General features: G+C 42.9%; 1 protein-coding gene across 1 annotated transcript in view; it reads right to left on the minus strand.

The window, feature by feature from the left end:
- Positions 1-25713, minus strand: part of SLC35F3 (solute carrier family 35 member F3) — a 73236-nt gene that overhangs the window by 7089 nt on the left and 40434 nt on the right. The window contains exons 3-4 of the mRNA XM_049645981.1: positions 7634-8002; positions 951-1076 (exon numbers count right to left, since the gene is read on the minus strand). Coding sequence (XP_049501938.1) covers positions 951-1076; positions 7634-8002 — 495 coding nt within the window. The remainder of the gene's footprint in view (positions 1-950; positions 1077-7633; positions 8003-25713) is intronic.

The following is a 25713-nucleotide window of genomic DNA, read 5'->3' on the forward strand; positions in this document are numbered from 1 at the left end:
GCAGTTTGTGAGTTTGAGCCCCGCGTCGGGCTCTGTGCTGACAGCTCGGAGCCTGGACCCTGCTTCGGATTCTGTGTCTTTCTCTCTCTCTGCTCCTCCCCCACTCGCACCCTGTCTCTCTCTCAAAAATAAGTAAATGTTGGGGCGCCTGGGTGGCTCAGTCGGTTAAGCGTCCGACTTCGGCTCAGGTCATGATCTCGCGATCTCGCGGTCCGTGAGTTCGAGCCCCGCGTCGGGCTCTGGGCTGATGGCTCAGAGCCTGGAGCCTGCTTCCGATTCTGTGTCTCCCTCTCTCTCTGCTCCTCCCCCGTTCATGCTCTGTCTCTCTCTCTGTCTCAAAAATAAATAAACGTTAAAAAAAAATAAGTAAATGTTAAATTTTCTTTTTAAATGGTCCCATCCACACCTGCAGTTGGGACATGCTTTCCAGCACTTCCCAACATTTTGTCAAAAATAGGTTATAATCCCCATATCATAGTAGTTGTTCTTCAGATCTCCGGGAAGTGCTCCAAATGCATTATGGATTCATGCTGAGTACGGGTAGCTGCACAAACCATGGGATGAAAGATTTCATTGACAAGGCTGCACCGGGTATTTAAATCTTCACGTCAGACCTGGTGGGAAATCATCTCCCCCAACACCGAACCAGCCCTTTAGGGCCCCTGATCCTCCTCCAGTCCTTGCCAAACCATGAAGTCACCGACATCTGACACTGCCGATCCACTGCTCCATCTATGTTATCCCCAGTACAGCGAAGATACGGCCGTCGATGGCAAGATCTAGAGAGCCAAAGCCAAGAGCAGGTGCACGCCTCATCACTACAAGTCTGTATGCTGCTCACCTTAAAACACAGGTGCCATCAAGTCACCCCAAAGGTGCTGGGCCAGCCACGCAGAGGCCCGCTGTTCTCTCCTGGGAAAGCTCAGGGAGCTTGCTCTGCACGTACTTACCTTGTAGAGGGCAGACATGGACGCAGAGCCCACCACCAGCGCTATGCCGATGACAGAGTGGCTGTGGAAGCCATCCGCATAGGTCATCATCACGATCCCAGCGATGGCGAGGATGGCGGCCACAATCTGGACAGAAGGAAGAAGACAGCGGTGAGGGTAGTGGTGGGGGATCCGATGGGCCGCTGGAGGGTGAATGCGGTAGAAAAGCTCATGGAAGTTCAGGAATGGGACGGAAGAGTGGGGTGGGGTCTCCTTTCCAGGTCTCTGGAGAACGAGCGAAATTTCCGTTCTTGCTCAGTAAAGCTTGGTGCGACTGAAGAACCCGGAATGGCTGTTAGCAAGGAGACATGCTCATCCCGTGGTGGCCCGTCACTGGGCGCCTTGGGAACCGCAGGGGAGGCGGCCATAATGCCAACAGTAGGTGGTTTGGCCGTGACAGGGGTTGGTAGACAGCACCTGGAAGTCACCTCGGTTCCTTCCCAACCTTCTGAAAGCACCTCATGGGATCTTGCTTTTACGTACTTTGTATCTCAACAGAGAGAGGGCGCAGATCATGGCCCCATTTAACATGCCAGCAGTAGGGTCTTCTGATAGAGTGTCATATGACAAAGGGCAACAGTGTCCTCACCCTGGGAGGGCAGCTCCTTTTCTTAGCTGCTGCAGGGCCATCCCCCCCCGCCCCCCGAAGACCCCCCCTAATCCTGTCATTATCCGGATATAGACTTCCTGGGTGGAATGGCCCTTCCAGGGAGACGCACACATTCCTGCTGCTGCGCCCAATGAAACTGTCGGATTACCCAGGAGACCGACTCCGTGGGATGACATTTCGCAAAGGAGAAATGCATCAGCACGGTGAACAAGGACAAGTTTGGACCCGAGGCGGTCAGGGAGCTACCGAAATGTTGCTGGTGCCGAGTGGGGGTGCTGTAGGCAAAACACGGGGAGGCCAGAACAAATGTGTGCAATACAAGTTTCTGCTACTGGGTTCGCTGGGAGCTTTCTTTCTCTTAACGGATCAAAGTTGACCTCAGCTGCCTACAACAATATCAGTCGCCACTTACTAACTTGGGGGTCATGGGCTAAGTGTTCTCTATGTATTTTCCCGCTTTATCCTCAAAACAGGTAGATACGATCATTCATTTCATTTCGTAAACATGAAAGCTTTGGCTCAGGGAGGCTACGTAACTCGCCCAAAGTCACAGCGCTAGTGTGTGGCTGAGCGGGGACGCCAAATTTCAGGTCTGTCTGGTTGCAAAGTCACTGTTTATCTCAACAGGAAAGGCTGGCTCACGTCACATGCTACCGCCAACCACCCTGTCTGAGGTTTGAACTGTGGTTTCCTTCGAGGCTTAAACATAAAAATTTCAGGTTAGTGCAAGGTACTGCGGTTGAGCGTCACGCAGCCTGAGTTACAAACTTCTGGTATGTTCCTCACGCAGTACTTCCGTGTCATGATAAATCTGCCTGGAGAACACAGAGGCTCTTGAGAGAGCAGGTGATGGTCATCTGCTAGAGAAGTGCCAGGCCCGTGTCTGCCCACTTGTCCTTTCTGGGTTAGTGACTCGCTGTTAGGCAGATGCTTCATCCCGCATCACACACGGAATCTATTTCATACTCAGATGCTACCCATACTGTGTGCGACTGCTCACGTAGGGAAAGAAACAGAGACCGTAAGACAGTAAGGGGGTTTTCTTCCCCCCTCCAGAAGAAGAGAGGGGCAAGCGATAAGGCCGGCAGGGAAAGAGGGCGGCTTCTGGTCCAGGGGACACACACACAGTGCAAAGATGCCGCTTGGAACAGTTGAACCTGGCTGGGCATCGGAGGTCCGCAGAAGAGAAAAATAACTAGAAAAAAAAGGAGGGAAGAAAATAGCTGCATTTCAGACGATTTGGTGCAGCCCCAATGGTATTTGAGCCTTTTTGAACTTGGGGCTGAAGTTTCAAGGAAATGAAGGGGATCAGGGGCTTATTTTCTCCTGAAGACTTACAAGGCTGGTCTCCAGCCTCTGGCTCTGTCTTCCCTACTGGGTAAATAATGAAGGGCTGAAAGCTTCCGCCTGCGCTGAGCTGTGCAAAAGAGTGGAGGGAAGGGGTTGGAGGGGTAAGAGTGAGAACCTTCCAGTCAGCAGTCGGGAGCCCGGGCCCCAAGATTTCATTCTGACAGGTGGCACCGGGGGACTGTGGTCCCCCCCCGCTCACTGGCTCAGACCTCCAGTTCTCCTCTTCGGAGTCCCTGCCACAGGTCACAGGGGACTCCTGTGAGCTCCACTGTGAGGCCCGCATTGTCCTGGCACCAGCAGCCCTGATGGGACCCCTAGCCCTGAGCCTGGGGGCACACCCACGGTGCCGGAGCTAAGCTCACTCTTAACGCCCCCCGAACAGCAGGGCAGAGCTGAAACACCCTATGGATTTGGGGGGGCGGGACCTGGAAGTCCTCCCTCAAGCCTGACGTTTTCTTTCAAGATCCCAGTTCTATCTTTAAAAAAATACGTGCAGGGGCGCCTGGGTGGCTCAGTCCGTTAAGCATCCGACTTCAGCTGAGGTGATGATCTCTCGGTTCGTGGGTTTGAGCCGCGCGTCGGGCTCTGTGCTGACAGCTCAGATTCTGTGTCTCCCTCTTTCTCTGCCCCTCCCCCCGCTTGTGCTCTTATCACTATCCAGCAAGGCCAGACATGCCTGTCCTGTGGTTTCACTTGTCCCTTGTCTAGATCGGGGTGTCCCTGAGGGAGAATGCGGGGTTTGAGGAGGAAATAAAGAAAAGTAGACAGCCGAATTTCCCCCGGCCCTCCTTTCTCCCACCTTCCACCACCCCCTCCAGGTAGCCCACTGACCTGTCCCAAAACGGGGACTTGGGGCTTCAGACTGATGGCTGACAGAGGCCCTAAGACCAAGAAGGGTGAGATCCCCATCTCTTCTCCAGCTGGAGGGGAGGAGAGTTAGACACAGGAGACTCCGAGGCCAGTGTGGTGCCAATTACCCTCTTACTGGTGGCCTCGCCTCGCGTGGTGACCCCACCAGAGCGTGCCTGGCCCCGGGGGCTTTGGATTCAGAGCCCCAGCAACTCAGTGATGCGCCCTGCGTCCCCTGTGGCCGCACTGCCCATCTCCAATGTCAGGCTGAGCGGAAGGAGGTGAAGCCCTCGGACATCCAGGAGGAAAGGTGGGTGTAGCACCACAGTCGGGCCCCCTCTCAGACGGGCTCTGCCCTCTACTCTGCCCAGACCGCGATGGGCCGCACATCCTCTGCCCAACCAAGCCCCGGGTGCTGCACTGTGGATGTTGACAGTTGGGGGCAATTTTGAGAAATGGAAAGGACACGTTTTAAATATACTTCCCCTAACACTTCCCCTCCCAGCTCCTGGCTGCTCTTCCCCACTCAGAAGAGTGTAACAGGAAGGGGCTGGCTGTGAGCCCTCCAGTGACCCCCCCCCACCCCCCCTCCCCCTCTGTGCTCTGTGTCCCAGCTTCCCCCAGCTGTGCTCAGGTGGCAGGGGGCAGCCTCCCAAACAGAAGGCAGTCGATCTGAAGTGGAGCTACCATTCAGGGATGGCCCCTCGGGCGACACCAAGAAAGCACTGTCATTATTGAAAACATCAGCTGGAATCTGAGATGGGAACGGGTCTGGGAAAAAGCACGGATCCCCGGGAATGTGCTGCTGGGCTTTGGGGGCCCACGTGAATGATCTCTCAGGTGGCTGTCTTGCTTCTGCCCCAGTCCCTCCTGGCTGGAAAGCCCTAACTATTGGGGGCCGTTATGAACAGATGCCCAGGAAGCAGAAGATCCCATCATCTTCCGTTTCTACCGAGATGGGGGTCTCACCCAGACAAGCCTTCTTTATCCAGCTGCTGAGCACAGCTGGGAGGGCTTTGGCTTTAGCAGAGGCCTTCCTCATGCCCCAAGTTCTACCTGTTTTCGTTCAGCCGCTGCTTTTGCTACACAAAACTGCCTCCCTAGACATCTGTCGGCTTCCGGGACTGTCACCAGAAGAATGGAGCTGATCCAACAAACCCCTCCAACTGAGAAGGAATGATCAAAATAACAACACTGAGAAAGATAACAGTTACTGGATATTATGTGCCGAGCACACATGATCGTATTTTATTCTCACAACTGTCCTATAAAATACGTAACAAAGGCTCAGAGACGTTAAGTAACTTGCTCAAGGCCCAACAGCTTGTAAGAGTGGAATCAAAATCCAAAGCCTAGTCGTTTGACTCTAGACTGGAACATCTCCCTATTGCATCAGAAACCCTGAGTCTGGAGAGCCGGGGGGACGTACGGAAAGCCCATCTAAGCACAGGGTGAAAGGGGACACAATGGCCAACGTGGGCTGCTTTCAACAGTCCCCTCTGATGTCTTAAGTGGTCAGGATCTCTCCAGCATGAGAAGATATGTTTGCTTCTTCTTGGCCAGACCATGTGACCTGGACCAGTTGATGTTTTCCAGGAACCACAGCCCTTGTGATGTAACTGTCGTAATTAACGCAGATCCTCTGGGCGGGCTGTTCCCACAAACATAAGGTTGGTGCTCCTTTGTCTTAACGGCTGTGAGATTCTCCAGCTCATATGCTCAGCCCCCAGGATGGGGAACACTGTCAGTTTCCTCCAATGTCTGGAAATTTTGTGCTTGGATAAGCCAGAGGTCTGAGGGAAATCTAAAAGAACCCTTGCACCAGTTAGGTATTATCTTGGACCTAGGTTTCCCATCTGTTATCAAGGGGGAGATTTCCCATCACTCTGGCCGCTGCTGGGGTCTCACAGATTTTGCTAGCTCTCTGAATTCTTAAAGATGGGAAGAGGGGAATACGCCATGACTTGGAGTGGGAAGCTCTTGGATGGGGGAGGGGGGGTCACATGCTTCTCAGAGGATTAATGCTTATTAGAGAGACCCATAGCTACACAGCACTTCACAGGTTACAAAATTTCATCGCCAGTACCAGCTTCTGGGACCTTCTTTTCAGTGCTGGCCTAGTGATGGCTTCAACACAAAATTTTGTTCAGTATATAGTGGTCAGCGCAGACCAAACTCACCAAGTGGCCAGGATGGCTAGACAGGATCATAGTTCAAGGGATGTCATGGGAGAAAACCCTCCTATCCATGAATAGCAACAAAGAAAAGATCTGGGTATGTCACATTGTTCTCTACGGGTCTAGGAGGGTTTCAAGTATTTTCCAGCCTACTTCTCTTAACCTCAAAAAAAAAAAAAAAAAAAATTCCAGCTTCGGTGCAGAATTCATCTTGAAGTTTCTCTTCCCGATTAACAGAGTCTCATTTGGAATTTGCTTTGGACATGAGAATCATGCCGAAGAGTTTCCTGAATTCCCTTGGCATGTGGCAGCCAAATGAAGTCACAATGGGCTCCCGGACATTGGAGTCTGCAGAGTCCAGGCAGGCAGGCTGTTTGGACAGATTACCGCTGGAAGCACCTGTGTTTTTTGTGGCGAAGTATCAGATCATGTATTTGCTGAAAGCTTTTCTGGGTGGTAGCACAGTGAGCGGGTTTTAATTCCAAAATTAACACCGAGACTCAAAACAAAATTTCCCCCTACTGCAAGCTAAAAATACTACTCAGCAGTTGACTCACGTCCCCACTGCTGTTTGAGTAACTAGGTGGGTGTGATTCCTCCATCAGGGTGATGTCATTGTCCTCAGGACAATGAGCAAAGGATACAAGTGGAGGGCCTGGAGTGGAGCCTGCCCCTTGCTGGATGCCTGCGTGGTTCACGGTCATAGAGCTGCCCATCCACAGGGCTCTCAGCTGCATGGCCGGCCCACGTGGCCCGACGGGCAGGAAGGAGGAAGCGATGTGCCCTGTCTACAAGCGGACGGGCTGTGTGGCCAAATCCTCTTTTGTCCTTGTTTGTGGCGAGGAGGTGATGGGGCAGTACCAGCTCCTGGCCACCAAAGGGAGGCGAGCGGAAGCCACCAGGACTCTGTCAACTGAACTGTCACCTTGTGCTTTCATTCAGGGTGAGCCCCTTGCTATTACAGCTGACAGTTGACAATGCACTTATCATATTTCACACAACTGTTAGGAAATTTGACTGGCTGAAGTTGACTAGATTTTGACGGAATTTACTAAGTCTCGGATCTCACAACAAGAAGTAATTCACAGGATATAATTTCCCTCTCCCTTCGCCTGGGGTGTGAAGGAAATGAAACCGGCCCTCCACAGTCTGGATTTAGCCTAAGTGCATCCGGCCCACTTTGGCTTGTACACACGGTCCAGACAAAGGGTCTACCAAGACTGCGCACATATGTGGATGCGGAAGGATCCTCAGGTTTTCAGATGCGTCCTAAGCAAAGAGCGATAGGGTTAGCAGAGAGCTCCAGGCTGCAGGGCACTGCTGCCCAGGAGAGAGAGAGAAAGCACGCAGAGAGGAAATGCATCACCATCCCCAGGTTGGGTCCCCGACTGGCACACACTTTGGGGAATGCTTGCTGAAATGCTTGAAATGAACGGTGCTTTAATGAATGCTGGTCTAGTATGGTTTGCAAGCAAGAGAGTTTGCAAGGCGCACCAAGAACCAGGCCCTCTGCCGGGGCTCCTTTTCTGCTGCAAATCAGAAGGGAAGTGGTCAGCAGTTTATGCTTATGACGCAGCACATGGAGGTAAGCAAGCCAATGGGCAGGTTTTGGTTGACATGACCAAGTGAGGGAGGAAGACAGAGAATAAGGAACTTACCCTCACTCCCATGAACCTGTCCCTGAGAACGATCCATGAGAGCAAGAACACAAAAGCTTTGTTGCAGCAGAATAAGACGGAGACATCCGTAGTGTTTATTTTCTTTATTGCATGTAAGTACAGGTAGTTTGTGAGTGTCCAAAGAACACCAAAGGGTGCTGCCTTGGTAAAAAACACCTTCAAAGTCAAGCCATTGTCTCCAAAAAATCGACAGCATTCCCTAAAACAAGGAAAGAGAGGCAGTGTTATTATATTCTTGGGTTGAGACAGATCATTTTTTCCCCTATACCCATTTTTAAAGCAGATGACGAAGGGGTGGGGTTGCTTATTATTATGTTTTTTGGAACATCTATTAAATAGCTCTTCAACCTATTGCTTTAGTCCATTGAAGAAAATGTCCCACGACGGTCTGACATCATAGATGATTATTCCTTCTGCTCATGCCAAGTTTGGAACTGATGGTTCTAGACAGAAGGTAGTGGAGTGTTGGGCTTATCTGATCTGAAGAAGGCCCAGTTCCATGGTGACTGACTGAGGAATTCTTTTACCTGCTTGTTAAGAGAAGGAAGTCACTAGATCTTTTTCGGGGGAGGGGGGTGGGGGGGGCGGGAAGAATACTCGAAGAGAACTCACTAAAACATATTTTTAAAAAAGTTTGCCTCCAGCTGGAATTGTCTCTGGTCAGCCAGGGGCAGTCCTTTCTTGGGTGCCTCTAATACATTTTGGCTATGATACAACTAGTGTTAACTATCTGCATTTTCTCTATGAGGCCTTTTTTAGGGTCTGTCCTTCAGCCATGTGGAAGTTCATGTCTCCATGCCACCTAAGAAACTAGCACAGATTCAAGAGCTCAGCATCGGAACAGAGAGGGAGGTGAGGAACCACCTATAGAAGGAGGTTTTTGAATGCTCTTCTGGATTCCAGGGGAAAGGACCATGAGTGTATGGAAAACCATGTCAGAAAAACAAAGCTAACCTTCCACATGCAGAAGAAGACAGCAGAGGAGGCCGTGGGGTAGATGGAGAGGACATCTACCCCCTGAGAGGGGCTTGGTCTGCAGACAGCCTGCTATTGCCAGGACCACCTGGGAGCCAAGGTTATTGCTCTGCTGCCCTGACAGCCAGGCAAGGGGATGGGTGGGCAAGGAGCCTGGATCCCATGGCCGTCAGCGCCCAGGCTCACAGACTGTGCCCAGTGCAGCCGATGCATGAGCAAGTGAGGACAGGAGTGAGAGAAAAGAAATAATTAGAATAAGCGAAATACCCCAGCGTGGGGGAAGGGGGGGATAGCTGTAGTCTATGCCACTTAAATTTAAAATGCAGCAGGAGAGGAGAAAAATTAAGAGCACGCATCAAAGGGGATTTGGCGTGATTTTTATTTTAATTTGTTCTTATCATTAATCCAAAATGCAATCCGCCTTCGCTCATGACTTGACTGTGGGATCGCCACAGAAGAGACAAGGAAACACATGCTCTTTCACTGAACTCAGGGACCTCTGTTGCTTCTAAACCACCACCAGGGGAATATGTCCGAATTTCTAAAGTTACCATGAAACCAATTCGACTGAATTGATTCCAGTGCGGCTTTATACAGACAAAGCTCTCATCTGATGGGTTGACGTTTCTGCTGCTGCATGATCTTCATACAATATTTCAGTGGAATTTTTCTAGGGGGTTTTCTTGAGTCCCTGTGCACGGAACAGTCTTCTTTCCTTCAGGGGTGATGACCAGGGATGGCTTCCTTCAAGTTTGTGTTTGACAGTAGCCATGAAGTGGTGTCAGTCCTTTCAGCATGATCAATAGGAAATACAAATTTAAAAAATTTTTTTAATGTTTATTTTTGATACAGAGAGAGGGAGAGACAATGCGAGTGGGGGAGAGGCAGAGAGAGAGGGAGACATAGAATCCGAAGCAGGCTCCAGGCTCTGAGCTGTCAGCACAGAGCCCGACACAGGGCTCAAGCCCACAGACCATAGATCATGACCTAAGCCAAAGTCGGATGCTTAACCGACTGAGCCACCCAGGAGCCCCAGGAAGTACAAATTTTAACTCTACTTAGAGGTTACCCTTCTTAAGGGAGCACAATGAAAGTAGGATTTCTAAGTTTCCCTGACTCACTAGTATAAAAAATGATTCATGCTGTGGCAGGGGCCATCCGAAGTCAGTTGGACACGTTATGTCCTCTCTAGGTTCTAAGAAGACCAAGATGATTGGCCCTGAGCCAGTGAAACTTGTGCTGTTTTATAGTTAGAGTTGGGGGAGAATGTCCTTGGAGAGAGAAGAGAAGAAATTATATCAATGAAACAAGAACAAATGGCTATAAAAAAGGAGACAATCTTGGAAATTAAATAAAGGATAGCTAAACTAAAAAGATTAAATAGAAAAATTTCACATAAAGCCAAGATAATCTCTCATGAGAGAAGGAAAGAGAAAGAATCTATGTGTGAGTCTTCCAAAGTGTGATGGTTGTAGAAGTGGTGGGGAAGGGGGATCCATCCTGGAGATGGAAAAGGCAAGATTTCTGAGCCCAGTAGAGTTCTTTTGGCCCTTTGTGGACTGATGGTTGGGGAAGTACAGCTAAGATGGGTAGATCTGGGTTCTAAGGAGACCAAGATGATTGGCCCTGAGCCAGTGAAACTTGTGCTGTTTTAAGACCAAAGGCTGTGCACTAATCTATGTCAGGTATATATACCCTTGATTGCACGGGGACTCAAGAGAGATGATGAGCACAAATTCTTTTCTTCCGGATACCTCTTCTTGGTACACAAAAAATAGAGTATAGTAGAGACTCTTGACTTGTTTTTGTTTAAATGATATGACAGTTGAATGCCCTTCTTTCTTTGGCAGACCAAGTACTCAAGGCTGGCAGGGTATTCTCCAGCAAGCTCAAACCCTTTGGTTTCTACCAACTGAGTCATGTGTTAGCAGAGATTTAGATGTTGTTTGTTTCCAATCCTGCTTGTGCCAACTGTTCTTGGTTATCTCAACTGCATAATTTATTAGATATTTCCTAAACCAACGAAATATAGTGAAAAAAGAAAGTTGTGTTTTCTCTATGAAATCTAAGTAGAGAGTTTCATGGGAAAGTCAATAAAAGTCACTAAAACATTGTTCTTGAATAACCCAACTAGACAGCCTGACTCAGTGGAATTAGGATGGCCATTTTTTTTTAACCAATAAGCACTTATTTATCACTTGTTGTATTCACAGTTCTAGACAAGGCACTCTAGCTGATAAAGAACAAGTAAACAGTGCTTCCTTGGTCTTGAGAATATTAGAGTGCGATCAGGGAGAGAAAACTGATTTCCTCAACAGCAAGAAATGCAAATTTAATCACGTATTAGATGGTGTGGAATATAACAGTGCCATAGAATTCATGTTTAAGGAAGAGATTTGAACTGATTGGACAAGGCCTCACACAAGATACGGATTTTGACCTGAACATTCAAGGATAGGTAGGATTTATAGTTAGAGTTGGGGGAGAATGTCCTTGGAGAGAGAAGAGAAGAAATTATATCAATGAAACAAGAACAAATGGCTATAAAAAAGGAGACAATCTCGGAAATTAAATAAAGGATAGCTAAACTAAAAAGATTAAATAGAAGAATTGCACATAAAGCCAAGATAATCTCTCATGAGAGAGGAAAGAGAAAGAGAGAGAAGGAGTAGGAGGAGGAGGAGGAGAAGGAGGAGGACGAGGAAGGTAACATTAGAAGGTCAAGCCAGGAGGTCCAATATTAAACTAAAAGAAACTCTAGACTAAAGGGAAAATGGAAAAAATGAAGTGGAGAAAATTACAAAAGAAATAATGCAAGAAATGTTTTTAGAAATGTAGGATATGAATCTTCATAACAAAAGGGCCTATCAAGTACCAAGAAAACTGGCTGAAGGAAGAACCAAAACAAGGCACATATTTGTGACATGAAGGGATAAAGAGAAAATGTAAAAGCTCTCAAGAGAAATAAAACCAAATAGGTCCAAGGGGTAGCAAATTGTAATAGCATCTGATATCTCAAAAACCAAAATGGAAGCTATACAATAATGACTTTAACATTTTTCAAGGGCAATGTTTTTTGGGAGCCAAAATTCTGTTACCAGCCAACCATCAATTAAATGGCACAGTAGGATAAAGACATTTTCAGTTATACAGTACTCAAAAACATAGTCTCCCTTACTGTTAGAGGACAGGCTGCACCAACACAAGGGTAGAAACCAAGAAAGAAGATATGGCAGCAGGAGGCTTGGCTCCAACACAGGCAAGAGTGAAAGCTAGTCCCAGGAGGAGGCTCCACGGCAGATCACGTGGGGCTCTGGAAATGGAGTCTCCAGGGAAGTCTTCTGATCAAACCAGCACAGGGAATATGTTGGCAGGTTTTTGAGACGGCAGGAGATTTAGGAAAAAATATCAATCATTACTGGAAATCAGGGTAAATGAGACAAAAGAGGCAAATGTTTCTGGCAGGAAGAATGACAAGTTGTTCATAAAAGGAGACAGTCGCTGGGCACTATTTGCATGCTTATGATAATGAAAACACTATTAACCAAATGATGAGGTAGCATTATGTTGACGGGAACAGAATCAGGGCAAGTGGGTATAGGAGGGGTCAGAAATCAACAGATGTCTACATGGGAGCAACACGGAGATAAGAATTGTACATAAATTGGCATAAATAACACAAGAATTGGGAGTGGCTGAGAGTGAGGAGGTACGGACAGGGGCTGCAATTTTTTTAAAATAATTATTTTACTACCATTTGCTTTCTCAAAGTATGTACATGTATTAAATTGCTAAAAATAAAAAACATTATTTAAAAACACGCAAGAGAGGTCAAGGTCGCTGTGGCTGAAGTTGAAACGTGAGTGCTCTCAGACAGTTCTGAGGCGTGCAGTTTGAAAACCGTAATTGCAGAGAAACCCTGCAAGGTACAGATAAAGATGCTGTGGCCCAGACAGATTAAATGATGTATTCGAGTTCAGTCAGTGGTGGAGCCAGACCCGCAGCCTGTGCTCACTCCCCAGTGAACACTCTCAATGGTCCCCCTTTCTTTTGGATCCTTTCTGTCACCATTTAGATAGGCTAAGCCTCACCAACCTTAAAATATACCCCCCAAAGCAAAAGCAAGCATCCTGTCAGCCCCCCGTCCTCCCTCATCCCCTCTTTCAGAGCCAAGATTTTTCAGAATGGTTGTCTGCACTCAAGTCCCCCACACCCACCTCTCTCACTCTTCCGTTTACTAACCCAGCATCAGCTCCCATCACTCACCCAAACCCTTGGCCTGATTACTAATGAGCTCTGCATTGCTACATCCAACAGGTACCTTCGGATGTTCCTCTTTCTCTTGGAAGCCTCTGACGTTGTTGACTATTCCTCCTTGAAGCACCTTTCTTGACTTCCAACTCCGCACACTCCTCTTGGTGTCCTCGAACCTCTCCGCCCACTTCCAAAGCTTCCTCTGAAAGACTTCTTCAGTATTTTCCTAGATTTCTCTTCTACTATCTCCTGTTTTTGTCCTGCAGTCACTGAGCAACCTCATCTACTGTTCTAGTTTCAAAGCCCAGCTGGTGATCTCTAGTTAAGACATTTCTACTGGATACCATCTGCACGGTGGACAACCCAGACACCTCAAATCTGGCCTTCTCAAATGGATGTGATATCTTCCCCCTCAACCTTCAACCACGGCATGGTACCATGATTCATATTTCTACCCAGGCTACATATACTTGGGAATCATTTTTAAAAATTTCCCCCCTTCTTCACATCTAATTCATTCACCAAGACCTACAGATTATTTCTCCTAAATATCTCATTGCCATGGCCACTGCCCTGGCCCATGCGTCTTCCCCTCTCACTTGGACCACTGCTGCCACAGCTAATTGAGCTTCTGTCTCCACTGTTGTCTCTTCTCCAATCCATTCCATTCTCCATGCTACAGCCAGAGAGGTCCTCCTCTCACCTCTCTTTCTCTTAGGATAATGGCCAAGCTTCCCTACAAGGCTTGTCAAGTCCTTCCTGACCTGGCCTTATTCCATCCATTAACTTACCCATCACTACTTCCCCACCCATACTCTGAACTTCACTCACCTTGAACTCACTTCAGTTCTCTGAATTCATGTTTTTTCTTTCTCTGCTCTAGGTCTCAACCCATTCTCCATTTCCTTTTACTGAAACACTCTTACTTTCCCCCTCTTTCTTTGGTTGGTTTCTTCCCATCCACTGGGTACCAGTTCATATACCCCTTCAGTGAAGTGTGCCTGATATGTGCTCCCCAAATGCCATATACTCCTTATCACACATACAGTACCCTCTGTTGTAACTGTACTTTACTGTAACCATTTATTTCACCATCTGACTTCTTCATTAAAAAATAAGCTCCTTGTGGTCATTATATTTTTGCTTCATCTTATATCCTCATAGCCTAAGACATAATCTCTATCTCTATCTACATACACACCATTAGTCTTAGAAATCCAAGGGATCCTTTAAAAATACAGATTACCTGGGGGTTCCTGGGTGGCTCAGTCACTTGAGCATCCAGCTCTGAATTTCAGCTTGGGTCATGGTCTCATGGTTTGTGAGATCAAGCCCCATGTCATTGTTGGGCTCTGTGCTGAATGGTATGAAGCCCACTTGGGATTCTCTCGCTCCCTTTCTCTTTGCCCCTCCCCTGCTCATGCTGTCTCTGTCTCAGAAAAAATAAATATCAAAAAAAAAAAAAAGATTGCTTGGATTCAACCCTAGACATACTTGATCAAATTGTCTAGTAAGGAGCCTAGAATCCTATAGAGAATGGTGCTGTTTACAGAAAGGGTACATTCTTGACAACATTCCATGGTTCAAAATTTACAAATCTTGATTCGTTTTTCCCACAGTATCCTGTATTTCTGTTTGCCAGCAAATGTTAACACTGCCACCTGGCATTTATAGTTTCCTTGGCCTCCCAGAGCTGATATTGTGATTCTTATTTAACATTTAAACTCTCAAGAGACTCACATTATTTGAAATTTTATGCATAAATGAATCATTAGTCATACTTACATTGTGTTATTGCAAATTTGCATTAAAATGTGACTGCTCTGTATTTTTTAAAATTTCCAAACGATTCTCATGTGCAGCTAAGTTTGGATCCAAAAGTTCTCTGTTTTCTTGCTTTAAAAAATGTTTTTAATTGTGGTAAAATCCACATAACATTTACGATTTTAAGCATTGTTTAGTGTAGTTCAATAGTGTTAAGTACATTCATATTGTATAATCAATCTCCGGCACTCTTTTCATCTTGCAAAACTGAAACCCTGCACTCATTAACAACTCCCCATTCTTCCCTCCCCATAACTGCTGGCAAACAGCTTTCTACTTTCTGCCTCTGTAAATTCTGACTACTCTAGGACCTCATATAAGTGTGACAATATGGTATTTGTATTTTTGTGACTGGCTTATTTTAGTATAATGTCCTCAAGGTTCATCTATGTTGTGTCATGTGGAAGAATTTCTTTCCTTTTTAAGGCTGAATAATATACCATTGTATGGATATACCAACATTGTGTTTACCCATTTATTCATTGATGGACGCTTGGGTTGTGTCACCTCTTGAGTATTGTCAAGACTATCGTCTAAGACTATTGACTATAATTATTGTGAATAATGCTGTCACGAACATGAGTGTGCAGATATCTCTTTGAGATCCTGATTTCAATTCTTTTGTATATATACCCTGAAGAAGAACTTCTCGATCACGTGGTAATTCTACTTTCAATTTTTTGAGGAATGGCCATAGTGTTTTGCATAGTGGCCACACGATTTTATATTCCACCAAAAGTGCACAAGGGTTCCAATTTCTCCACATCCTTATCAACACATATTTTTTTAAATTTTAATGTTTATTGTAGCGATTGTATGGATGTAAGGTGGTATCTCGTGGTTTTGATTTCCTTCATGATTTCCCTCACAATTAATGATCTGGAGCATCTTTTCATGAGACTGTTGGCTATTCGTATATCATCTTTGGAGAAATGTCTGTTCAAGTTCTTTGTCTATTTTTAATTGTTGGTTTTTGTTGTTGAGTTGTAGGAGTTCTTTATATATTCTGGATATTAACCCTTTATCAGATATATGATTTGCAAGCGTTTTCTCCCATACCATTTCACTCTGTTATGTCCTTTACTGTGCAAAAGTTTTTAATTTTAATATAATCCAATTTATTTTTACTTTTGTTGCCTATGCTTTTGGTGTCATATCCAAGAAATCGTTGCCAAACACAATTTATAAACTTTTGTCCTTATGTTTTAAGAGTTTTATAGTATCAGCTCTTACATTTAGATATTTGATCCATTTTGGGTTAATTTTTGTGTATCATGTAAAATTAGCATCCAACTTTATTCTTTTGCATTTGAATACCCAGCTTTCCTAGCACTATTTGTTGAAAAGACTGTCCTTTCCCATTGAGTGATCTTAGTATTCTTGTCAAAAATCATTAACCATGTATGTCAGGGTTTATTTCTGGGTTCTCTATTCTATTTCATTGGTCTATAAATCTGTCTTTATTCCAGTATCACACTTCTTGTCAGTTTTGATTACTATAGCTTTATAATGTTTTGAAATCAAGAAATGTGAAACCTCAAACTTTATTCTTTTCTTTCAACATTATTTTGGCTATTTTGCATTCCTTGAGATTCTATATTAATTTTAGGATGGATTATTCTACTTCTGAAAAAAAATGCTCTTGGAATTTCGGTAGGGATTACTTTAAACCTGTAGATTGCTTTGGGTAGTACTGATATCTATCAGTATTAAGGCTTTCAATCAATGAACAAACACTGAATGATGGGTGATGTCTTTTCACCCATTTTGTGTCTTAATTTCTTTTAGGAACATTTTGTAGTTTTCCATATAGACACCTTTCACTTCCTGGGTTGTTTGCTTCTAAGTAATTTATCCTTTTTGATGGTATTATAAATGTAACTCTTTTATTCTCTTTCTTTTTCAGAAAAAAATTAAAAAAATGAAATATAACATGTATTTCTTTAAGTGCACAAAGATTAAAGTTAAAGTATACGGTCTGATTAATTTTTATAAAGAAAAATTATACACATAACACCATCTCTACCAAGATATAGAATATACCAGCACTCCAGAATCTTCCCCTGTGGCCTCTCTTAGTCATTTCCTGCCCTCTAAATATAATCATTATGGAGAGTTCTGTCACAATAGTTTACTTTTCCTTTATAAAGATAGAACCACACATTATATTTATTCTTTTGTGTCTGGTTTCTCTTACTCAGTATGATGTCTGAGAGATTTTAGTTGTAGGTAGCTGTAATTCAGTTGCTTTATAGTATCTACTTTATGAATTTACCACAATTTACTCATTCTTCAGTTGATAGACATTGAGTGGTTTTATGAATTTAGAGAGTATCCATTTATATTTTACCACATATTTGCTCTTCTTAAAGTTTATCATTCTTTTCTGAATTATACTTCCATCTGGATTGTTCCTTCTGCCTTAAGAGTCCCTTTAAGTATTTTTTTCTACTATTGGTCTGTTTGTATTAAAATATCTTTATTTTGCTTTCACTATTTAAGGACATTTTCACTGGATTTAGGATTCTAGATTGACAGTCATATTATTTCTGCCCTTTGAAGAAATAATTCCATTGTCTTCCAGCTTTCAGTTTTTCTGTTGAGAAATCAATTGTCAGTTTGTTAATAAGTCTTTTGCTCTTTTGATAATAATCTCATTTTTCCTAGTTTCTTTAAAGATTTTGTATTTATTTTGGTTTTTAACAGATTTGCTATGACAATAATAGGTGTGGTTTTCTTTTATCCGTATTTTTTTTTTTTTTTTTTGGTTTCAGATTTATAAATCTTGACTCTGTGGCTTGATGTCTTTCATCAATTTTGGAGAATTCTTGGCCAATATACTCATACTTTTCCCTCTACTCCTGGTACTCCAATTATACACACACCAGACCTTTCCACTGTTCTCTTTATGTATCTTGTACTTCTTTTTGTATTTTCCATCCCCCCTTTTTTCAATCTTATTTGTAACTGACCTATTTTTCCATTTTACAGATTCCTCTTTTGTTGCGTCTAATCTGTTGTTAAACTCATGAACAGACCCTTGACTTCTGTTGTATTTTTCAGTTCTAGAATTTCCATTTGATTATTTTTCATAGATTTTTATTTCTCTGGTGAAATTTTTCATATGTTCAGCATTCCTTTGAACATATTAATCATTTATTTTACGGTGTGTGTGCACCTGATACTCCCAAATCTAGAACATCTCTGAATCTGTTTCTAACGCCTATTTTATTTTTTTCTTAGGTTTTGGTCACCTTTTTTTTGGCAACCCGTATTATTTTTGATTGATGACAGACTACATATGGAAAATTTTAAGGCTGTGGACGATGCTTTCTTCTTCTAGTGTAGATTTAATTTCTTCTGGTATGAAGATCACCTTGGCTAATTGATGCTAGCCAATTTCCATTTTCCTCCCTTACTCTTAGGTCACAGCTCTTTTATTGGTCTCAGTTGAAAGTATCTCCTGCTTTGTGGGCTTGAACCCCAACTTTTCACTCCAGGACCATGAAACTACTGAAGTTTTTGACCCAGTGGCTGATTTTCTACTTGGTTCTAGCTACAAACATGCATATCTCAGGAATCAGATAATGCTTTGGGGGGGGTAATTGCACATGAAAGTCAGGTTCACTTCTGACCTTTTTTCTTTTTTCCTGGGATCCTGAATCAATCCCAACCCATGGCTACCTTGGCAGCCTTGAATTCCTAATTTAAATTCCTATCCCAATGACTGCTGTAAGCTCTATGCTGTTAATTTCTGTTTGGCTTCTATAATCCACTCTGTGAATTTTTCAAAAGGGAAAAGAACCAGAAAATGTAAGCTTCCCTTCATGTGTTCCCTTTTACTCTGAGATCTTGGTGCTTCAAGTCCTGGCTGTACAGGTTGTTCTCTATGCCTTCAAACAATTTTTTAAGGTATTTTTCCCAAGTTTTATAATTCTTTATGGAGGAAGGATTGATATTTTGTTATAGAACTATCTCCCTTGTTAAGCTATTAACATTTAGAGGCTTTGAGGATGTTCCGAAATAGCCCTGGGTAGGTGATGATAAATTAGCCACACTGGTGTCAAACTGATGATTCTTGGGCCCACTCCAGAGATTTTGTTCCAGTAGGTTTGGAATGGGGAACAGGGATTTATATTTTTAAAAGATGCTTAGGAGATTCTGATGTACATCCAGATTTGGGAGGCAGTTCTCTAGATTTCTGTTTCTGAAAGTGTATCTGAGGAACATTATAACACCTGGTGCACTTATCATCCTGGTCTGAGCCACCATCATATCTCAGAAAGATTATCATCGCCATTTCTATTTTTGTTTCCCTCTTTTAAAATGTAAGTCAGATCATGCTATTCCTTTGCTCAGAAACTTCCACTGGCTTCCCATTTTATTCAGAGTAAAATATGTAAATTGGGAAGATTTGCCATGGTTCTCTCCCTCACCCCTTCAGGTCTCTGCTCAAATGTCAGAGAGGTCTTCCCAGACCCATAGTGAAATCACTATCTCAATCCCCCTCATTTCTTTATCACTTGGGTTCACACTCTCTGACATGCTATATGTTTCCTTTAAAATTTTTAAAAATTATTTTTATAACTGTTCGTGTTTACAGAACGATTTGCAGTTCTTTTATTTATTTATTTTTTTATGAAATTTATTGTCAAATTGGTTTCCATACAACACCCAGTGCTCCTCCCAACAGGTGTCCTCCTCAATGCCCATCACCCACCCTCCTCTCCCTCCCACTCCCCATCAACCTTCAGTTTATTCTCAGTTTTTAAGAGTCTCTTATGGTTTGGCTCTCTCCCTCTCTAACTTTTTGTTTTCTTCCCCTCCCCCATGGTCTTCTGTTAAGTTTCTCAGGATCCACATAAGAGTGAAAACATATGGTATCTGTCTTTCTCTTTTAATTTTATTTGTTTTTGAGGTGGTGGAAGGGGCAGAGAAAGAGGAAGCCCCAGAATCGGAAGCAGGTTCCAGGCTCTGAGCTGTGAGCACAGAGCCTGACGAGGGCTCAAACTCACAAACTGTGAGATGATGACCTGAGCCGAAGTCGGATGCTTAACTGACTGAGCCACCCAGCCACCTATGTTTCCATTTTTTTATTGTCTTTGTTCTTCCACCAAAATATGAGCACCATTAAGGCAGAAACTTTGTTTTATTTACTGCTGAGTTCCCAGTGCCTAGATCAATGCCTGGTGCATCATAAGCATTCTATAAATATTTGTTGACAAAGAGAATCCTTGTTTCCACACCAGATGGCTGAATTAGAATTTGGGGGTATGAGGCCCAAAATACCAGCTATCTCAAATTTGTGTATACTCCCAATTCTCTAATGTAATTCATATCCAAAAAATTAGTTTTAAAGGAGGAAAAACCCTATAGATCTCCTCCATCCTTAGTTCTAAGTGTCATCCTATTCCTGGCTATGCCAGGGACATTGGTATTGTCAGAGAATTAATGTAAAGAAATGTGAAAATGGTTCTAAGCTCTCTGTGTGTGTATTTATGTGTGTGTTACTTTCTTTATGTATGTGTGTTTGTCTTGCTCATTGTATTAAAATATTTAAAATTAAGACAGGGGTAAAAAAGACAATTTCCTGAAGGAAAATTTTATAAAAACAGCCATGGCTTAAATGGCTTAAATGTGACATAGCTAATGCCACCTTTAAGCCAGGTGACTATAGATTATCAAAGATAGGACTCCTTAAATTGGAGTCCAGATAATTTAATATCTTGTCGCTTCCAGGACCTGGTTATTTAATCCACTGAAAGATACTGTGAAAATTGGTGTTTTAGTTTCATTTCATGTTGCTTAAGAAAAGAAAATTCTAGAGTGATTTATTTCTGAAGAATAGGATTCCAACTACCAGTCATAAAGGTGGAAAGGGAAATACTCATTTTAATTGATTATGTCCAACTGTAGCCTCTGAAGGAAGTAGGTGGTGTGTGTGTCGGGGGGTAAGATTAGAGGGAATATCACTTCTGCAGATGCTAAGGCATTTCAAGCAACTCAATTCCAAGGTGAGAAACCAGACTCTAAACTTTGTTCCTGTCCAAGAACTACCCTCACATATAAGCCATTAGGATAGTACTTGTTAACAGAAAACATGATAAATATCTCACATTCTAGAAGAAAAATGTGAGGCAAACACATTGGCTACATTTATATTCGCAGGAGCTGGAACAACCCAAGAAGTTTGGTGCAAACAGTGTAGATGGCTGTGGGAGATATACAGAGTCCCTGGGGCACACAGACTCATACATTTTGTAAGGACCTCCAGGTCAGAAACCAATTAATGCTGGTTTCTAAAGGGTCCACTGTTAAAACCATAGCACGGTGCCAGGGAAATGTGATTCAGTGCCAGGGCAGGAAGCTCAGGAGATAGATTAGAACCCTAGGGAACAAACCCAGTCTTGAGCATTAGATAGAAACACTATTGATTTTCTTCTGGATCTCTCTCTGTGTTGAGCAGCTCTGGCCTGCTTTTGTACCTACAGCCCAAATCTCTGTACTAAGTTCTTCCTGTCAGGCTCATTAAGAATAATTCCATCAGCCAATGTTTTTGACCCCCACCATCTCTGTCCATAGCTTGTAATAAAATATGCATTTAGTATATACTGGTGGTGATACAATATATTATTCAAGTTCAGGGACACACACATATATGGTAGGTGATCAAAAATATAATAGGTTTATGTACAAAGATAGAAAAAGAGACTGAATAATGTATAAAATAAAAAATACAGTGGGGGCACCTGGGTGGCTCAGTCAGTTAAGCATCCAACTCTTGATTTCAGCTCAGGTCATGATCTCATGGTTTGTGAGTTCAAACACCATGTTGGGCTCTGCACTGACAGTGTGGAGCCTGCTTGGGGGTTTCCCTCTCTCCTATTCTCTCTCTCTCTCAAAATAAATAAATAAACTTAACATAAATACACACACACACACACACACACACGTGTATATATATATATGCCTATATATATAGGCATATATATATATACACACACACAATTAAACTAAATGAGTAATTGGGGCTTCCCTTGAGTCACAAATACTAACCAAATTTGTTGAAAATAAAAATAATGATTGGAGATATTACCATAGCAAAATTAGAACCATAATCCCAGTTATACCTTTTTTCTCCTTCCTTTCGTAGGTCTTAAAGCATATGGTCAGTTGAGATAAAATGTCATTTAAATAAATTTTTTTAAAGTTTATTTATTTATTTTGAGAGAGAGAGACAGAGAAAATGCATGCACGAATAGGGGAGGGACAGGGAGAGAGGGAGAGAAAGAATCCCAAGCAGGCTCCACACTGTCAGCACAGAGCCTGATGCGGGACTCAAACTCACAAACCATGAGATTGTGGCCTGAGCCAAAATCAAGAGTTGGGCACTTAACTGACTGAGCCACCAGGCACCCCTTAAATATATTTGATATGCAAAAGACAGCTCACTGTGTGAGTTCTGGCTCAGAAGACATGAAAATGAATAAGTAAATGGAAGAATTAGAAGTTGGTAACTAATCAAAGAATTAAAAAAATCTAGGAAACCGTGATAAGGAAGAAATTAAAACAGGTTCTGAAAAATCAAAATAGTGAATCAACAGAGCAGTAGTTGGGGGTGGGCAGGGGGTAGGTGGGGACATAGAGATGCAGGAGAAATTCCCAAAGTATTACTCAGCAACAGGTTCAGATGATCTCTGAGAACCACAAGGGAAGGAAATTTGTCTTGAAACAGAACTGCATTTCTACCATAGCCTCCCAAGGAGACTTTGGGAAATGCCAGAATCCCTTGGCATGTGGTAGATGGGATGGACACACAGCCCTATGGACAGAGGCCAGCTTTCCTGTTACACCGGAAGAGGACCTGCTTCATAGGTCCTCTATGGTCCTTCATCAGCAGATGAACGAAAGACTACCTACTTCCGAGAACAGAGGCATCACAGAAAAAGCCGAGTGGGTTGGGCAAGCTTCTAAGAACAGAGAAGAAATCTGACACCTACTCACTCTGTGACCGAAAGGCAATATGCTTACTGTTTATGGCCTCTTTACAAATTAGGTTGATCAAAATTTTAGAAAAAAAAGAAAAAAGATTTCATCTGGAATTCCTTAAAGCTGCCTCACCATGAAAGTACTTTAAGGGCAGTCCTTGAGCTAAGCCATGGTCATTCATTCAAAAATACAAACCATCAGGTCAGTGTATCCCTAAGAAAACATGGACAGGATCTCACTTTCTAGTCCATTGCCAACATTCACTTTCAACAAAAAGAATAATCCCAAACAGGTGCGTAGGTATCCACCCTATGAACGCATTTAAAGGTGATGTCTGCCATAGTTTTGCAACTATCACACAGGAGACAGGAAAGCAATGACAGTGAAGCCCTGAGGAAGCTCCTGTTCATCTTCCAGAGCTTGAGTGTGTTGCCATTTTGTGGGAGTAGAGCACCCTCAAGGGAGGTTAGGAGTGTCCTAAATCAAAGATGTATCTTGTTCCCTAAGGCAGGACTTTTTGCCTAGAAGTTACTTCTTTTAGCCAAAATGAGGTTCGTGAGAGCAAAAAGCTCCTTCATCATTATAAAAAAGAAAAGCATTTGAGAAGAAGAAAAAAAAAGAGCTAATTAGGTTTGCAGCAAGGGGAGCCAAGCCCTCAAAACAGAAGAGTCTCTGACAAAGTCTGGAACCTCCTCAGAAAGCCAGAAAAGGAGAGAAGATACAGTCACAGAACAGAAAAACAGTTTTGAAACACTGACCTCACCCCCGGAACTGGAAAAACCAAAAGCAACCTAGTCATGGGGGTTGAGATCAGAGTTAAGGTAGATCAACAGTCTAATCCTAATAAATTTTTGCTTCAGTTACCATTCTTAAACTTTTTCTATATGGTAAAAAAACCAACTTGGATTATAGAAGGATCCTAAAAATTAACTATCTCTCACTCCTAACTCCCAATCCCCAGTTCTCCTCAAAGTCAACCACCATAACAGGTTTGTGCCTTCTGGAAAGAGCCTATTCAGAGTCAAACATAAACGGATACTTTTTTTTTTTTTTGCCACACAGATATTTATATATAATTTAATTATACATAGTAAACTGATAAGCTTATCTGCAGTGTGATTAAAGATGTAAAATAATTATTCATCTTTGATGGGCCCTAATTAAAGAATCATTATGAACAGATACAGGCATTGGGGGATGGCTTGTGTCCTATGGTGTGTGCCTACTCTATCTGGTAAAGAGGAAGGAGAGATAAAGGCAAATATTCAATTAAAAGAAAACCTAAGTTCAGGGCCAATAGGAGGCTGCCCTTTAATTTCAAGAAACAATACAATTGGATTCTTTATCTCTACAATGGGCTTTTAAAAATATTAACTTTGTAGAACATTTTATTTGCTTTCTTAAAGCAATTTTTAAAAACATAAAACAATGTAAAAGAAAAATCTGAAAGGAGAAAAGAAGTCTTACTCATGATGAAATAATTTCAACCCAATTGTGATTTTGACATATTTCCTTCAGGTTTCTCCCCAAACAGATGTGTCTACCCACATGTAATCATTATGCACACTCAAGGCCATATCTTGCTTTTTTAACTGACAACATCTCATAAGAATGCTCCCTTGAGGTCACATGGTTTTCTACTTACTGGATTTGTTTTTGTGTAGAACTGGGGCTGGTGCCCTTCTGATTGATACCTGCATGGATATTCTGGCAATATTCTGCCTAGAGCTGGGGTAGTGAATATACTGTGATAGTCTTACCATTCCTCTACTATTACTCCAATTTATTATAACAAAAAAGATGACAAATATCTTCATGCTTAAAGTTTTCTACAAATTTTCAAATTTTTCCTGAAGAATAACTGTATTTATAATAGAATGTTTGGGGAGGTTATAGATGACTCAAGTGTTGTTATGAAATTCACCACCAACTCACATGATTAGGGCACATCTGTATAATTAACTATATTATAAAGAAAACAGGTGTCATGGTAAGAGTTAGGTTCCAGACCCCTAGGGTATACTTAGCTGTTCATTTTTCATTCAAGGAGTAGTTCCCAAGACTTCAGCACCTATTTCAGGATTTTACTGAAAATAGATGGCAGAATGGCCAGCAGCATAGCATATTTATATGGCCTGGGCATGTGATATCTTCATCTAGAGTATCAATAAGCAGATTGTAAGGTGGTAAGTTCAAGATGTTCATTCCAGGGACACCTGGGTGGCTCAGTTGGTTAAGTGTCTGACTCTTGGTTTCAGCTCAGGTCATGATCTCATGATTTGTGAGTTCGAGCCCCACATCGGGCTCTTTGCTGACAATGTGGATGGAGCCTGCTTGGATTCTCTCTCTCTGCCCCTCCCCTGCTTGTACTCTCTCTCAAAATAAATAAATAAACTTAAAAAAAGAAATAGTCACTCCAGCATTAGCAGGAAGGTTGGACTCTATGAAATTGAATGTTTTCAACTTTGAGATTCTGAGATTAGAAAATAAAACCTTTCAAACATGCAAATGTCAGAGTGGCATCCAGCTAGAAGTAGTGAACTGTTGGGTAAATGTTTATTTCCTCTTTTTTCCCCCTGCATTTGTTTAGAACTTTAAGCTAACAGAAGCAGCAGAGACCAGTTACCAAAGTCATGAATTAGGCTTTTGTTTATTTTAAGACATCTTTCGGGGAGTTTTAAGTGGAATGGTTTTCCCATGTAAGTCACTGCTGATCATAAGTAAGTGAAAATGTGTTTGCATTTCCCATGAGTATGTTTCAGTGTTACATATCTTCCATTCTGTAGCAGATCCAGGCTTAGCCAAGCCAAAGTATCCTTGTATATTAGAATCAGGTTGTAAAGACTTGTCTAAGCAGTCAAAATGATTAACTTTCATAGCACAACTAGAAACAAAATACTGAGTAATTTTATCAGCTTGATTTCCTACAATTGTAGGTTTTCTAAGAAACTAGTAGAATGTTTTGTTACCAGTGAGTCCAGAAGTTTGTATGCATCTATCTATCCATCCATCCTTCT

Source organism: Panthera uncia, chromosome D2 (genome assembly GCF_023721935.1).
Source record: "Panthera uncia isolate 11264 chromosome D2, Puncia_PCG_1.0, whole genome shotgun sequence".
In the NCBI taxonomy this organism is placed as follows: Eukaryota; Metazoa; Chordata; class Mammalia; order Carnivora; family Felidae; genus Panthera; species Panthera uncia.